The sequence below is a fragment of the Mesocricetus auratus genome, unplaced genomic scaffold (genome assembly GCF_017639785.1).
Source record: "Mesocricetus auratus isolate SY011 unplaced genomic scaffold, BCM_Maur_2.0 Super-Scaffold_100027, whole genome shotgun sequence".
Lineage (NCBI taxonomy): Eukaryota > Metazoa > Chordata > Mammalia > Rodentia > Cricetidae > Mesocricetus > Mesocricetus auratus.
Genome location: NW_024429208.1, coordinates 2,092,305 through 2,105,055, shown reverse-complemented (window position 1 = coordinate 2,105,055; position 12,751 = coordinate 2,092,305). Strand labels below are relative to the sequence as shown.

The following is a 12,751-nucleotide window of genomic DNA, read 5'->3' as shown; positions in this document are numbered from 1 at the left end:
GAAGATAGCATTTTCAACAAATGGTACTGAAGAAATTAAATATCTGTAGGTAAAAGGACCATGCCTGGTGTCACATGCTGGTAAACCTAGAACATGAGAGGTGAAAACAGGTGTGTCAGGAGTTCAAGACCAGCTTTGGCTACACAGGGATACTGAGGCCAGCCTGAACTACATGAGATTCTCTCTCTCTCTCTCTCTCTCTCTCTCTCTCTCTCTCTCTCTCTCTCTCTCTCTCTCTCTCTCTCCTCTGTGTGTGTGTGTGTGTCTCTCTCACCTATAGGCAAAAATCTTTACTTGTTATGTTTAAAAACTTAGAATTATTATAGACTAAAGCAGAAAACACAAAATCTTAAGACTTCTAGAGGAAAAAATCTTAGGGGACAGAATCAAAACTGAACCAGGAAGGAGTGGAAAGTAAGAGGGGAAGAGAGGGCTGGAGCAGCTGGGGGCTGGGAGCAGCTGGGGGCTGGGAGCAGCTGGGGGATGGGAGCAGCTGGGCTTCTCCAGCAGGAGCCAGTATCTCTTGGACCCCATGCGAGAGCACAGGAGGCTGTCAGCAAGCTGTTCTCAGAAAAGACAAAACAAACAAACAGTTTTACATTAAAAATAAGCAACAGAAAATGTCCTAGCCTTCATCCACTTCAAACAGTTCATGCTCTTTACTGGTAATGTGCAACAAACGTTGAGACCATTTGAAAATGCACCAGAAAAATATCCTGCCAATTAAACTATAGTTTATTTCAAAACAAGCTAAACGCCATTAAGAAAGTGTCTACATGCCCAAGATCAAGTCATCCAAAATCCCAGTATGGATGGGAGACTGCAGCACGAATAGTATCAGCTAGCTCCATTGGTAGAGCATGAGACTCTTCATCTCAAGGTCATGGGTTTGAGTCCCACACCAGGTGCCAATGTGTAGCACAGATAATATAAACCCACAGACAGATACTGGGGTTCAAGCTGGAGATCAGAAAAAGCAAAGCAGCCTACTCACCAGAGAGTTTTTACCTCCTCCAAGGCTGAAGCAATCCTGTCCTCAGTGTGGCTGGAAACTAATCGCCAGCTCTGAGACCCTGCTCCTATCTTACAGACCTCTCTAGTGCTGGGATTAATGAACAAACTCTGTTTCTCTTTTAGACTGATCCCCTCTCATGCAGCCCTGGGTGACCTTGAACTCCCAGAGATCTGCCCCTGTTTCCCAAGGCCTGGGACTAACGGTGTGTGCCTCTAAGGCTGTGGCTAGCCTTGCGTTCCGATCTCCAGGCACACTTTATTAGATGGATCATAAACAACATATCCCCACAGGGACTTGCGGAGATCCACCCTTAGCTGAGGAGCTCTTGCAGGCAGTTGACGGCTGCTGGGGAGGTAGAGTCAATGTTCTTCAAAGATGCGGCCCCTGATAGGCCATCCACCTCCAGCAGATGTTCCCACGTATGCCCAGCAGAACTAAAGTGACTCGCTGAATTAAAGCCAAAAAAAAAAAAAAAAAAAAAAAAAAGCATGTGGAGATGAGAGGTAAATGTGATGGGGGAGGGGAGAAATTGGGAGGGAGGGGATGGGGTGAACTTGATGAAAACACATAAAATATGCACGTGTGAAATTCTCAAACGATAAGAAATTAATGAAAAACGTTTTCTTTGACAACAAAATGATGGTTTATTGAAGGGAGTGTGCTGTTCCACTCACAACTCAAGCAGTTTTTACAGCTGCCTTCCCGTCGGCAGACAACAGCAATACTCCCAACTTTGTCAAATTATTTAAAAGGCTGTTGCTCGGGTATCAAGACTTAGGGGAGCCAGTGAATTTCGTTGTGCCACCAAGTGAAGCGAGCTCTTTGTTTTAGAAGTGTGCGTCAGTGAACACAACAGCAACTCCAGTGCAGGCTGGGATCACTGCAAGACACCCACAGTTTTCCCTCCGTAGACTTTGAGCTTTGAGTGCAAAATAACAGCGAGCAGAGCAAACAACACACAATAAGCAAATGAGGGAAATAACCCTAGAAGTGGACTGTCACAATGTAGCAGTCCCTGACAAATTCCCAGACCTGAGCAATTAGCGTCAATGGTTATTGTAACATGGAAAGAGAGATGAGGAGGTAAAAATGTGACTACAGATAAAGGCATGGCCTCCTGTAGACGCCAAAAGAGTCAAAACAGCCTGACCCTCACCTCCGCATCAGGCGCTAACTTACAGAAAACATAAAGGGCAAAAGAACGTGCTGGATGGGGCCATGTGTGTGCAGGAAACAAAAATCCAAGTGTGGGAAACTCTTCGCCACGGGCGGCGCAACAAATTGAATCTTAACAGAAAGAAAGGATGAAGTAAAGCATCTGGGAGTCTAAGAGACAACAAAGACAATGGAGTGTGGGACTCAGAAAGGTACACTTTGCTGAGAGGCTGTTAGGAAAAAAAGTCCCCACATGTACAGCGTGTACCTGCGGGTGGTTATTGGCCAAGGCGCATGACAACTTCCACAGAGACTGCGAACGTCTGTGTCTTGCTGAGCTGGCGGTTACAGGGGTTTTGCCTCAAATAAGTCATTGAATTAAGCATCCCCTACGGTTATCTGTGCCTGCTTTACAATACAAGGGACTGTGAAGTGACTGTCTTCCAGACCGTAAGCTGTGGTGGGAGGACAGAAAGGCAGGGAGGGGGTCCCCCACTCACAGTGTTAGGTTCAGATCACAGAGACCAAGGCGACTTGGGGCTGGAGTGAATTAGGTCCTCAGGGAATTTCTGGACGGTGTCCTGGAAATGGAGACTACTGTAATGCAGACAGGATGGACAAGGACCGGAGAAGAAGATTCATGACCACATCTCTTGACTCTAGAGACAGTGTCCTTTACCCAACCCAAGGCCCCGGGCTTTTGACACTCCTTCAGACTCTGGGGAGAAGCTTCCACTAGGATCTTACTGGGGATGAGGTGGAGAAGTTCTTCAGACCTGCAGAAACGATGGAAGGGTCTCAGGAGGCTCCCTACCCGCCTATTCCAGAGACTCGGGAGACAATCTCCCAGCCAGAGGTACCTGTCTCCTTCACCCCATGATGTCTTATTCTGGCCAAAGACAAGGAATGGGAACACTTACCTCACGGTCTGACTGGAACTCCACAGATGCTGCAAAGAGAGAATGGAATCCCCCAGTCAGGATCAAATGTGATTTTCCTGGATGGGGGGGAGGGGTTGGAGGTGACCGGCAATGTCAGCACTCCTCTCTGCTTACCCCTGGACTCCCCTGGCTTTATAAACACTGTCACAGTGATACCAGAGCACAGCCCACCTTCCCTCACTCAGATCTTTACAGTAAAGGAAGCTGGAGGTGGAGAAGCCACGGGGTAGGTGGGAAGGCTCTCCTCAGAGGTATGGTACCTTTCCGAGCCTTGAGGTGGGTAACCACCCCCGCCAGGAAGACAATTAGCCCGAGCAGGAATGCCACACCTCCACTCAGTATCTTCTCCCATGAATATTCAGACTGAGCCACTATGGGGAACAAGAGTTAAAGTCAGTGTAATGCTCCCGATACCAACACAACTTCTTTAGCTATTTATTTGGTTTGTGTCTCCCCTCCCCCGCCATAGCCCTGGCTGTCCTGGAACTCGCTCTGTAGACCAGGCTGGCCTCGAACTAAAGGTGTGCACCACTGCCACCACCATCACTAGATTGGACACAACCTCTTAAAACCCCAAAGCCTATCTTGGACCCCATCCCAGTGCTGCTCAGGGAAGAGTTAAATCTAGAAATGGAGTTGCCTCCCATCTGTCACTGGTGTGTCTGTGTGTGTGTATGTGTGTGCGTGTGCGTGAGCACTGTGTGTGCATGTGTGTGAGCACTGCGTGTGCGTGTGTGTGAGCACTGCGTGTGCGTGTGTGTGAGCACTGCGTGTGCGTGTGTGTGAGCACTGCGTGTGCACGTGTGTGAGCACTGCGTGTGCATGTGTGTGAGCATTGCGTGTGCATGTGTGTGAGCATTGCGTGTGCGTGTGTGTGAGCACTGCGTGTGCGTGTGTGTGAGCACTGCGTGTGCGTGTGTGTGAGCACTGCGTGTGCGTGTGTGTGAGCACTGCGTGTGCGTGTGTGTGAGCATTGCGTGTGCATGTGTGTGAGCATTGCGTGTGCGTGTCCATGTGTGATGTGAGCATACACCAGAGGCCAACTTCAGGTGTCGTTCCTCGGGTGCCATCCACCTTGCTGTTGTTACCGTAGCTGTTTTTGCACCGGGTCCTTCACTGGGCTGGGTGGCCTGTGAGTCCAGGGACTGCCTGTCTCCACCTCCCTGGCCCTGGGACTACAAGCAGCCGCTAGAGCTCCTGGGGGATCGATCTCAGATCCTCATGCTTGCATGACAAGCACTCTGCCAACTGAGTCACACACACCCCAGCCCTGTCCCTGACTTAGAGCCCATGGCAGTGTCCCTAAAGACGCTACAGAATACGAGGTCCTAGGGTGGAGGCGTGAGGTGAATTAATAGCCCTCCTGAGGATGGCTACCTGCCCTGTTCTCTCCCACCCTGGCCCTAAAACTCTCAGATCAGGGGGACCTTGTCTTGTAATCAAGATGAAAACAGAAGTGACACAAACCCCAAAGTCAATCCCCAGGGATAAACAAACTAAAAAACTAAACAAAGCTCACTCCACTCCACAGAAACAGGGATCTGGAGACTGGGGTGCTCCACAAGGCAGCTGTAGATGTCACCGAGCTCTGGGATCACTTCCAGCATTACTGTAATCTGGAAAGTCCAGTCTCCGTTCCTAATGAGGCCAGTGGACGCGACCCCAGACCTCTCCTCCTGTCCATTCCGAAACCACCTGACTTTTATGTCCCCAGGGTAGAAGCCGCTCGCAGAGCAGAGCAGGAGGTTGTGTTGCTGCAGCAGCGGGGTCCTCTCCGGGAACACTGTCACCTCTGGTGGCACTAGCAAGAGAGAAGAAACATCACTCAAGGACTGGAGCGTCTGTGGGTGCTGTGACCACCCTTGATCCTTGTCCCAGAGCAGCCAAGCAGAAGCGGCAAGCGTAGAGACGCCTAAGACCCCCCCGACTGAGAAGCGTGGATGGACGCCCACAGGAAGGATTAGCCCCCACAGTCACCCACTGTATTCAAGGGTACAGCAGTCCTCGAAGTCCCTGAGAACTCTGGGGTTGTAGAACTAAGACCACGATGTCCTGTCCTGAAAGGACTGTGACTCACAACTGAGGACAGAGCAGAGTCACAGTCCCTCTTATTGCTGTAGCTTTCTTATCCTTCCTGATCCCACAGCTGATTTGCCCCAAATAAGCACACAGAGACATATTGATTATAAAACTGTTGGCCAATGACTAGGGCTTCTCATTGGCTAGCTCTGTCTTAATTGTTAGCCTCTTTCTATTAAGTATTCCCACATGGTCTTATCTTACCAGAGAAGGGTCTGGACCTGTTACTCCTTCCTCTGCTACATGGTGTCTCCCCCACGGCCTCTCTCTGCCTCCTCTCCCTGGAATTCTCCTGGTTTCCCAGCCCCGCCTATCTCCCTGCCTCTGTTGGCCAAACAGTGTTTTATTCATCAACCAACAAGAGAACCATATACATAAAGGAGGAAGTCCCCCATCACCCCTTACCTGCAACCCTCTTACCCTAGAGAATAAATTTCCCGTCACAAGAAAGTGGGCAAGGTGGCTCAGCAGATAAGAGTGCCAGCCACCGGGCCACAGGACCTGAGTTCCATCCCTAGGACCCACATGATGGGGAGAGATAGAACCAACAGCCTCAAGTTGTCCCCTGACCTCCGTGTGTGCACTGTGCATGCATGGAACACACACACACACACGCATGCACACACACGCACACACACACGCATGCACAGATGTGATTTAAAACATTTTAAGTGCCTGTCACAGAGGTTCTTGTGGAGACCCCCCCACTAGGCCCTGCCCTCACTCACCCTCTCTCTCCACGGTGAAGGGGGCCCCCAGCTTGTAGTTCTGCCTACAGACCAAGTTCACAGAGGCTCTGCTCTGCTCCAGGAGGTCCCAGCGTTTGTTCCACTGCTCGGCGTCAGGCTCCCCTAGCTCCGTCAGCGCCACAAACACCCCCAGGTCACTGTCAAAATGTAAGTACTCCTCCAGGTTGAAGATGAACCGGACCAGGAAGCGCACCTCTTCTGTCCCGTTGGTGAAGTAACAGTCCGCCTTTGCCTGAATCACAAAGTCCTCTGGAAACCACAAGAGGGTTAGGAGCCAGGGCCGTTCTTGGAAAGCCTGTGTCTGTACACCAATGCAGCTTTGGGAAAGCCTGTGTCTGTACACCAATGCAGCTTTGGGAAAGCCTGTGCCTGATACATCAATGCAGCTCTGGGAAAGCCTGTGTCTGTACACCAATGCAGCCCTAGAAAAGCCTGTGTCTGTACACCAATGCAGCCCTAGAAAAGCCTGTGCCTGGTACACCAAGATAAAGGGTGCAGATTTGAGAGTCATTTTGACTACACATGCTCAAAAGCATATGGTTGATGCCATTGGTGCTCAACAGCATTTATTACAATTGTGAAATCTACAGGGAAAACAATTTTCAGGAGTGAATCCTTCCCTGTCCAACACGTGGATCCTGGGAATTGGACTCAGGTTGTCAGGGTTGCCAGCGCGTGGCCTTACCCCCTGAGCCATCTTATGACCCATTTCACGTTTCTGAACACTGCACTCATGCTGAAAACACACGTGGAATGGTAACCATGGAGAGGAAAGGAGAGAAAGAAGGTGGGACAAGAGGGGGAAGACTTTTCGCAGTGATGACATTCTGACTCCTCTGCACTCTCAAGAATGAGTGACACGGCCAGCAGGTCACAGGAGAGCTTCATGAAGTGGCTCTAAGCTTCGACTTGAAGGATAATTGCAAGCATGAGTTTTCTGACCCTTCTGGTCCTGCCAGCCCGGAGCCCCAAATAAACACACAGACACTGTATTAATTATGAAACTGTTGGCTAGTGTCTAGGGCTTCGTATTATTGGCTAGCTATGTCTTAATTATTAACCCATTTCTATTAATCTACATATTTCTACACGGCCTTACCTTACCGGAGAATGCCTGGCGTATCCTACCCCCCTGGGCTCCACATGGCGACTCCTCTCTGCCTACACTTCCCAGAATTCTCCTCACCTCCTAGTCCCGCCTATCTTCTTTCTGCCTCATTGGCAGAACAGTGTTTTATTCATCAACCAATAAGAGACACGTGTATACAGAAGGACATCCCCACCAAATAACGGCTGTTGTGCTTGAATTGTGGACCTGCTCATTCCTAAGCTCAGCAGTCTACTCCAGGAGTGTCCAGCCACTGCCAAGAGTGACCTTGATGGACATCCAGGCTCCTTGTCTGGGTCACTGAGTGACATGCCACCATCCAGTCCCACCCACGGCATTTCTACCCTTCTCTGTTCCCTCTCACATGCTAAAGAAGCAAAAGATATGTGGATTTCTTTTTTCATCATTTAAAAATCTATACTGAAGCCCGGCCTTTAATCCCAGCACCTGGGAGGCAGAGGCAGGTGGATCTCCCTGAGTTCGAGGCCAGCCTGGTCTACAAAGTGAGTTCCAGGACAGCCAGGGCTACACAGAGAAACCCTGACTCAGAAACAGACAAGCAAAAAAGAGAAAAAAAATTAAAAACACCTCTATGCTGATGGTTTTTTGTTGTTGTTTTTCATCTGCTGAATGGACATGATGAACTCAGAGCATTTTTTGTTCTCAGAGAAAAAATGATGCTCCCTCCCCAAGGCTTGTTCCTCTTCTGTAATTGGTGAGACCCTGACATTAAAGGGGATCTTAGCAGATCACATCCTGTTTTCTGCTCATAACCCCTCGTTTTCACGGTCTAGCAAGGCCTGTGTTTGCATAACCCATCTCCCTGGCTAAAAAGTACACGCAGATGCCTGAGGCCAAAGGTACTCAGCATACTCAACTTGTCTGACCTCTTCCCTTACATCAAAACTGCTCAGTACAATGCCGAACACTTACATGGGGTTTAATAGGTGACAGGAGAGGTCGTCTCCAATCGCTAGAGATACAGAAAGTCATCACAGACGTGGACTCTCACCTAGGAGGGCCAGCGCTCTCAGACTCTGGCTTTCACGGTTCTAGTGTCTGAAACTGATGCATAAGGAGCCCAGCAAGGAAAAACGTCTCTTGCTTCCTTCCTACCTCCCCTGGTATCCGTGTCTCGGGTATGGGAAGTCCTTTCCAGGCAGCTCGTTGTGAGTGGTGAAGAGCCCGAGGGCTTCCGGGTCAGTGGAAGGAGGACTGCCCTTTAAGTTAGAGCCACCCTATTCTGAGACATTGGCCTATGGGGGAGAGCAACCCCAACACCAGTTCCAGCAGAGACACCCAGAAACAAATCCCTCTTCCTACCTGGGGGGTCTCTGCCTTCAGACATGAAGGAATCCGGCCTCATGAGGTTCACTAGGAGGGCCACCACCCAGGGGGCCCTCCCAGCACCCATTCTGGAGGGGACAATGGCAGCAAAGTGGCTGATGAGCCCTTTAAAGTGGAGCTGTCTTCCACCCAACTGAAAAAAAAAAACTCAAAGTATAGATAACTCTCCAGCCTCCCTGAGATTGGGACCATCTTCAGACTGCTAACCAATCAAGACCGAAGACTTCTGCATCATTTGTTGCTAGGCAGAACAGTTTGATGAAGTTGCATTGTGAGAGCCAGGAACTGGTGACCTGGAGGGTCAGTGGGAGTGGCTTAAGCCCAGGAGAGGGGGGTGGAATCTGCAGAGTAGGCGGTCCTGGAACAAAGCAGACCGTCTGTTGCGCACCCTCGTTTATTTAGGGTCCCTGAGCTATTCTGACAGCAGAGGGTGTGGAACAAGGAAGATGTAGACGGCTTCGTGGACGTGGCTCAAAGGGAGCCGGCAGCGGGCTTATCACAAAACAGATGGCAAATCGTTGCTGTGTCCCGTTCGCCAATCGAGGAGAGGAGGGAGGAGGAGATTGAGACAGAAGGACAGACAGGGAGACAGAATTCTCAAAAGAATAAAAATAAAACCATGTAAATATATTCATAAGAGAAAAATGTAAGGAAGCATGGGGAGGGGCAAGTCAACAAGATGGAGGGATGGGATTCTACAGGACACACTGGCTGGCTACAGAGTGAGCCCCAGTCTCCTCCTCCTCCTCCTCTTCCTCCTCCTCCTCCTTATCATCATCATCATCAGTGCTGAAAATTGTGCAGGGGGGGAGACGTGAAAATTAATCCACCTCTGCCACCCTAGGCAACACAGCCAAAGCTACTTGCAGAGGAAAGGGTTTATTTCACTCCTTGACTTAAAGTTGGGGCAGGGACTCAGGGAGGAACCTGGAGGCAGGAGCTGATGCAGAGGCCAGGGAGGGTGCTGCTGACTGGCTCGCTCCTCCTGGTTTGCTCGGACTGCTTTCTTATAGAACCCAGGACCACTTACTCAGAGATGGCCCCACCCACAGTGGGCCGGCCTTTCTACATCAATTATCAAAACAAAATGTCCTACTGACTTGCCCAGGACAGTCTGATGGGGGCATTTTCTCCACCGAGGTTCCCTCTTCCTAGATGACCCTAGCTATGCCCGGCTGGCGGACATGCTCTCTCTTGCATGCTCGAACACAACACACACAAAGCAAGACTAGCAGGTATAGAAAAGTAATTTAATGATGTGTATCTTACTCAAGGACTTTTATCCTGTTGACATGTTTGTATACATGCATTTTAGCACACAAACAAGGCATTGTGAACAATGGCAAATATTTGTAATAACATCACCCAGCCCCCCCAACTTCTTCTGCATGGCCCAGAAGGTGATCTACAAGAGCTGAGCTTCTCATTTCAAAATGGGGGTGAGTTTATTAAACATATAGGGAGCAAAAATACATAGACTAAATAGGCAGTAGCAGAGAGAAATTGGAGATGGTATCAGAACACCAACCATCGGGTGTTCAGAACATCCAGCAAGAGAGGACTAGCATGGCCAGCTGAGGGCAAGCAGAGGGAACAGGCCAAACGGATTCCCAGGGGAAATCACCTGGGGAAGCGGCAGCCAGCTGTGTTCCCGCAGGCAGGGAGAGCCCTAGCTGAGAGACCCTGGAGAGAGCGACCATCAAAGAGCAACCGACAGAGATGACATTATCAACAGGAAGCAGAAACGGGGAAGCTGAGGCAGTCATCTGAAGTCCAGATCAAAAGAGCCCAGGATGGAGGGTCCTTCCTCTCCCTGTAAGAGTTTCCAGCATCCCGGGCCCACCCCGGCACTTGGTAAACACCGGAAACCTCAGTTAGCAACTGGCTCGCCTTCCAGATGCTCTCAAGGACGCCGTGTCTCTGATGCCCTTAGCTGTTTACTGTCTTCTTTTCTCCCTGTGGCAATTAGGAGGCTTGTGACATGAATAATAAAAAACAAAACCAGATACAGATATCGGGGTTCAAGATGAAGACCAGAAAAGCAAAAAGACACCCAGCCGGTAGCTCTCACCTCTACCAAGGCTGAAATGGAGATTCCTGTCTTCCCTGTGACTGGAAACTGAATCTCACATGACACTCTTTGCTTCTTCCTTATAGACTTCTCTAGTGCTGGGATTAAAGGTGTGAGCTCTGTTTCTCTTTTAGACTCATTCGCTCTTGAGTAGCCTAGGGAAGTCTTGGACTCACAGAGATCCATCTGTGTTGGGAGATGTCATTCTGTAAAAATGTGTCTGTTTGGTTTGAATAAAGCACTGTTGGCCAATAGGGAAGCAAGATAGGTGGGACTAGGAGTGAGGAGGATTCTGAGAAAGAGAAACAGAGAGAATCACAATGTAGCCCACCAGAGAAGTAAGATGTCCGGACCCTTTTCTCCGGTAAGAAACATACTTAGATTAACCAACATGGGGTAAATAAGTAAGTCGGAGATAGCCAGTAAGAAACCAAGCAAACGGCCAACAGCTTCATAATTAATATGGCCTCCTGTGTGTTCCTTTGGGACTGACGCGGCTCTGGAACCAGGCTGGCGGGAAGGCTGTACTATACACATCTGCCTCTGTCTCCTGAGTGCTGGGATTAAAGGTATACGCCAGCACTGCCCAGCTCCTATGGCTAACTAGTGTGGCTAGCTTTGCATTCTGATCTCCATGCAAGCTTTGATTTAATGAAGATTTAATAAACAATGTATCACCACAAAGGCCAGCTTGACCCAGGGCAGGAATTTTGGAGGAGAGGGGGAAGGGGCCTCCTCACTCCCAGAGCCAGCTTCCAATGAGTTTAAGTAGCATGTGAACGTGGACCATCGCCCTGTGCCCTGCGCCCTGCGCCACTAATGGGCGCATCCCACGAAATAAGATGTGGCGCAGCTGTACGCTTCCGGTGTGAAGAGTAAATTTCAGATACGCGCGTTGAGGGAGCTGCGCTTTGGGGACAGGTGAAGAAGGAATACGTATACTTACCTAGCACAGCTTTCTTTTTGTTGTTGTTGTTTTTTGTTTTTCGAAACAGGGTTTCTCTGTATTGTTTTGGAGGCTGTCCTGGAACTCACTCTGTAGACCAGGCTGGCCTCGAACTCACAGAGATCCACCTGCCTCTGCCTCCCAACTGCTGGGATTAAAGGCGTGCGCCACCACCACCCGGCACAGCACAACTTTCTATTGCTGAGACAGATGCCATGGCCAAAGCGACTCCAGAGGAAAGTGTCGTCCGCCTTAAAAATCTCCGTTACATTTTCCGTCTCTGAGGGAAGCCAAAGCAGGAACTCAAGGCAAAAGCCTGGAGGCAGGAACTGAGGCAAACGCCATAAAGGAACCGTGCTTACCCACTTGCTGCCCATGGCTTGCTCTACCTGGTTTCTTATATAACCAGGGATCTCCTGCCCAGGAGTGGCACCTCCCACAGTGAGCTGGGCCCGCCCACATCAACCATCAATCAAGAGAATGCGCCCCGGGCTTGCTCAAGGCCAGTCCGGCAGAGACCTTTTCTCAATTGAGGTTCCCTCTTCCCAGACAACCCTAACCGTGTCAGGTCAACAAGAACCAACGGAGACAACGTGCTTGCCTAAATGTAGGTTAAATCTCTCCAGGATGACAAGCCTGAAGCTGGGGACTGGATTTTCTGGCCAGCCATGGAGTGCCGTGTTCCTCTTTGTCTGTCCAATTTTCAACTACATCAGCGTATTACAAACTCGCACATTTTTAAAAGGAAGATAGCGAGAGGATAAATGTTTACAAGTGCTTGGAGACTTGTTCACAAGTCAAAGTCCACTTTGTCCAAGAGTGAGACCCTGTCAAGTTAGTGGCAGTTTCCAGACTTGTGCTCTTATTTTCACGGTTGTGAAGGTCACACCTGCCGCATGGGGTTATCATCGTAAGAAGATGTGTGTCCCGCACAGGTGCAGCCACAGCACTCGGGAAGCACGAGGTTATCTTCAGAATAAAGTAAGGAGATGCATGTCCTGCATGGGTGCAGCCATAACATTCAGGAAGCAACCAGGAAATACTAGTGACTTCCTAAGAGTCCCCAGAATGACCCAGTTTTTTCTTGGGCCACCAGATGGCATCAGACTCCCACCAGTGCTGGCCCTGGCTCACCAGAATAAGGAAGGGTTCATTCCCCCAAAACCCTGACTACTCCACATTCCCTCCTGGGAATCCATGGAGACTGTGTGACCTCCAGGAGGCCATCCCTCTGAGGACTTGAGACTGGATGCTGCCCCCACACAGAACAGGACAGACCAGGGAGCTGTCTAGGTGGTCCAAAGAAACCCGCAAGGCTTTCCTAAGAGTGTCCCCTCCCC

General features: G+C 49.9%; 1 protein-coding gene across 1 annotated transcript; it reads right to left on the bottom strand.

Annotated features, from left to right (window-relative positions):
• Positions 1-1,634: 1,634 nt before the first annotated feature.
• On the bottom strand, positions 1,635-8,530 carry LOC101844256 (HLA class II histocompatibility antigen, DO beta chain). The gene is made up of 6 exons (XM_013125800.3): positions 8,371-8,530; positions 5,919-6,188; positions 4,631-4,912; positions 3,372-3,482; positions 3,091-3,119; positions 1,635-2,946 (listed from the first exon to the last, which is right to left on the bottom strand). Exons 1-6 carry the CDS (start codon positions 8,459-8,461, stop codon positions 2,941-2,943), a joined length of 789 nt encoding a protein of 262 aa, XP_012981254.1. The 5' UTR covers positions 8,462-8,530; the 3' UTR covers positions 1,635-2,940.
• Between the last annotated feature and the right edge of the window lie 4,221 nt (positions 8,531-12,751).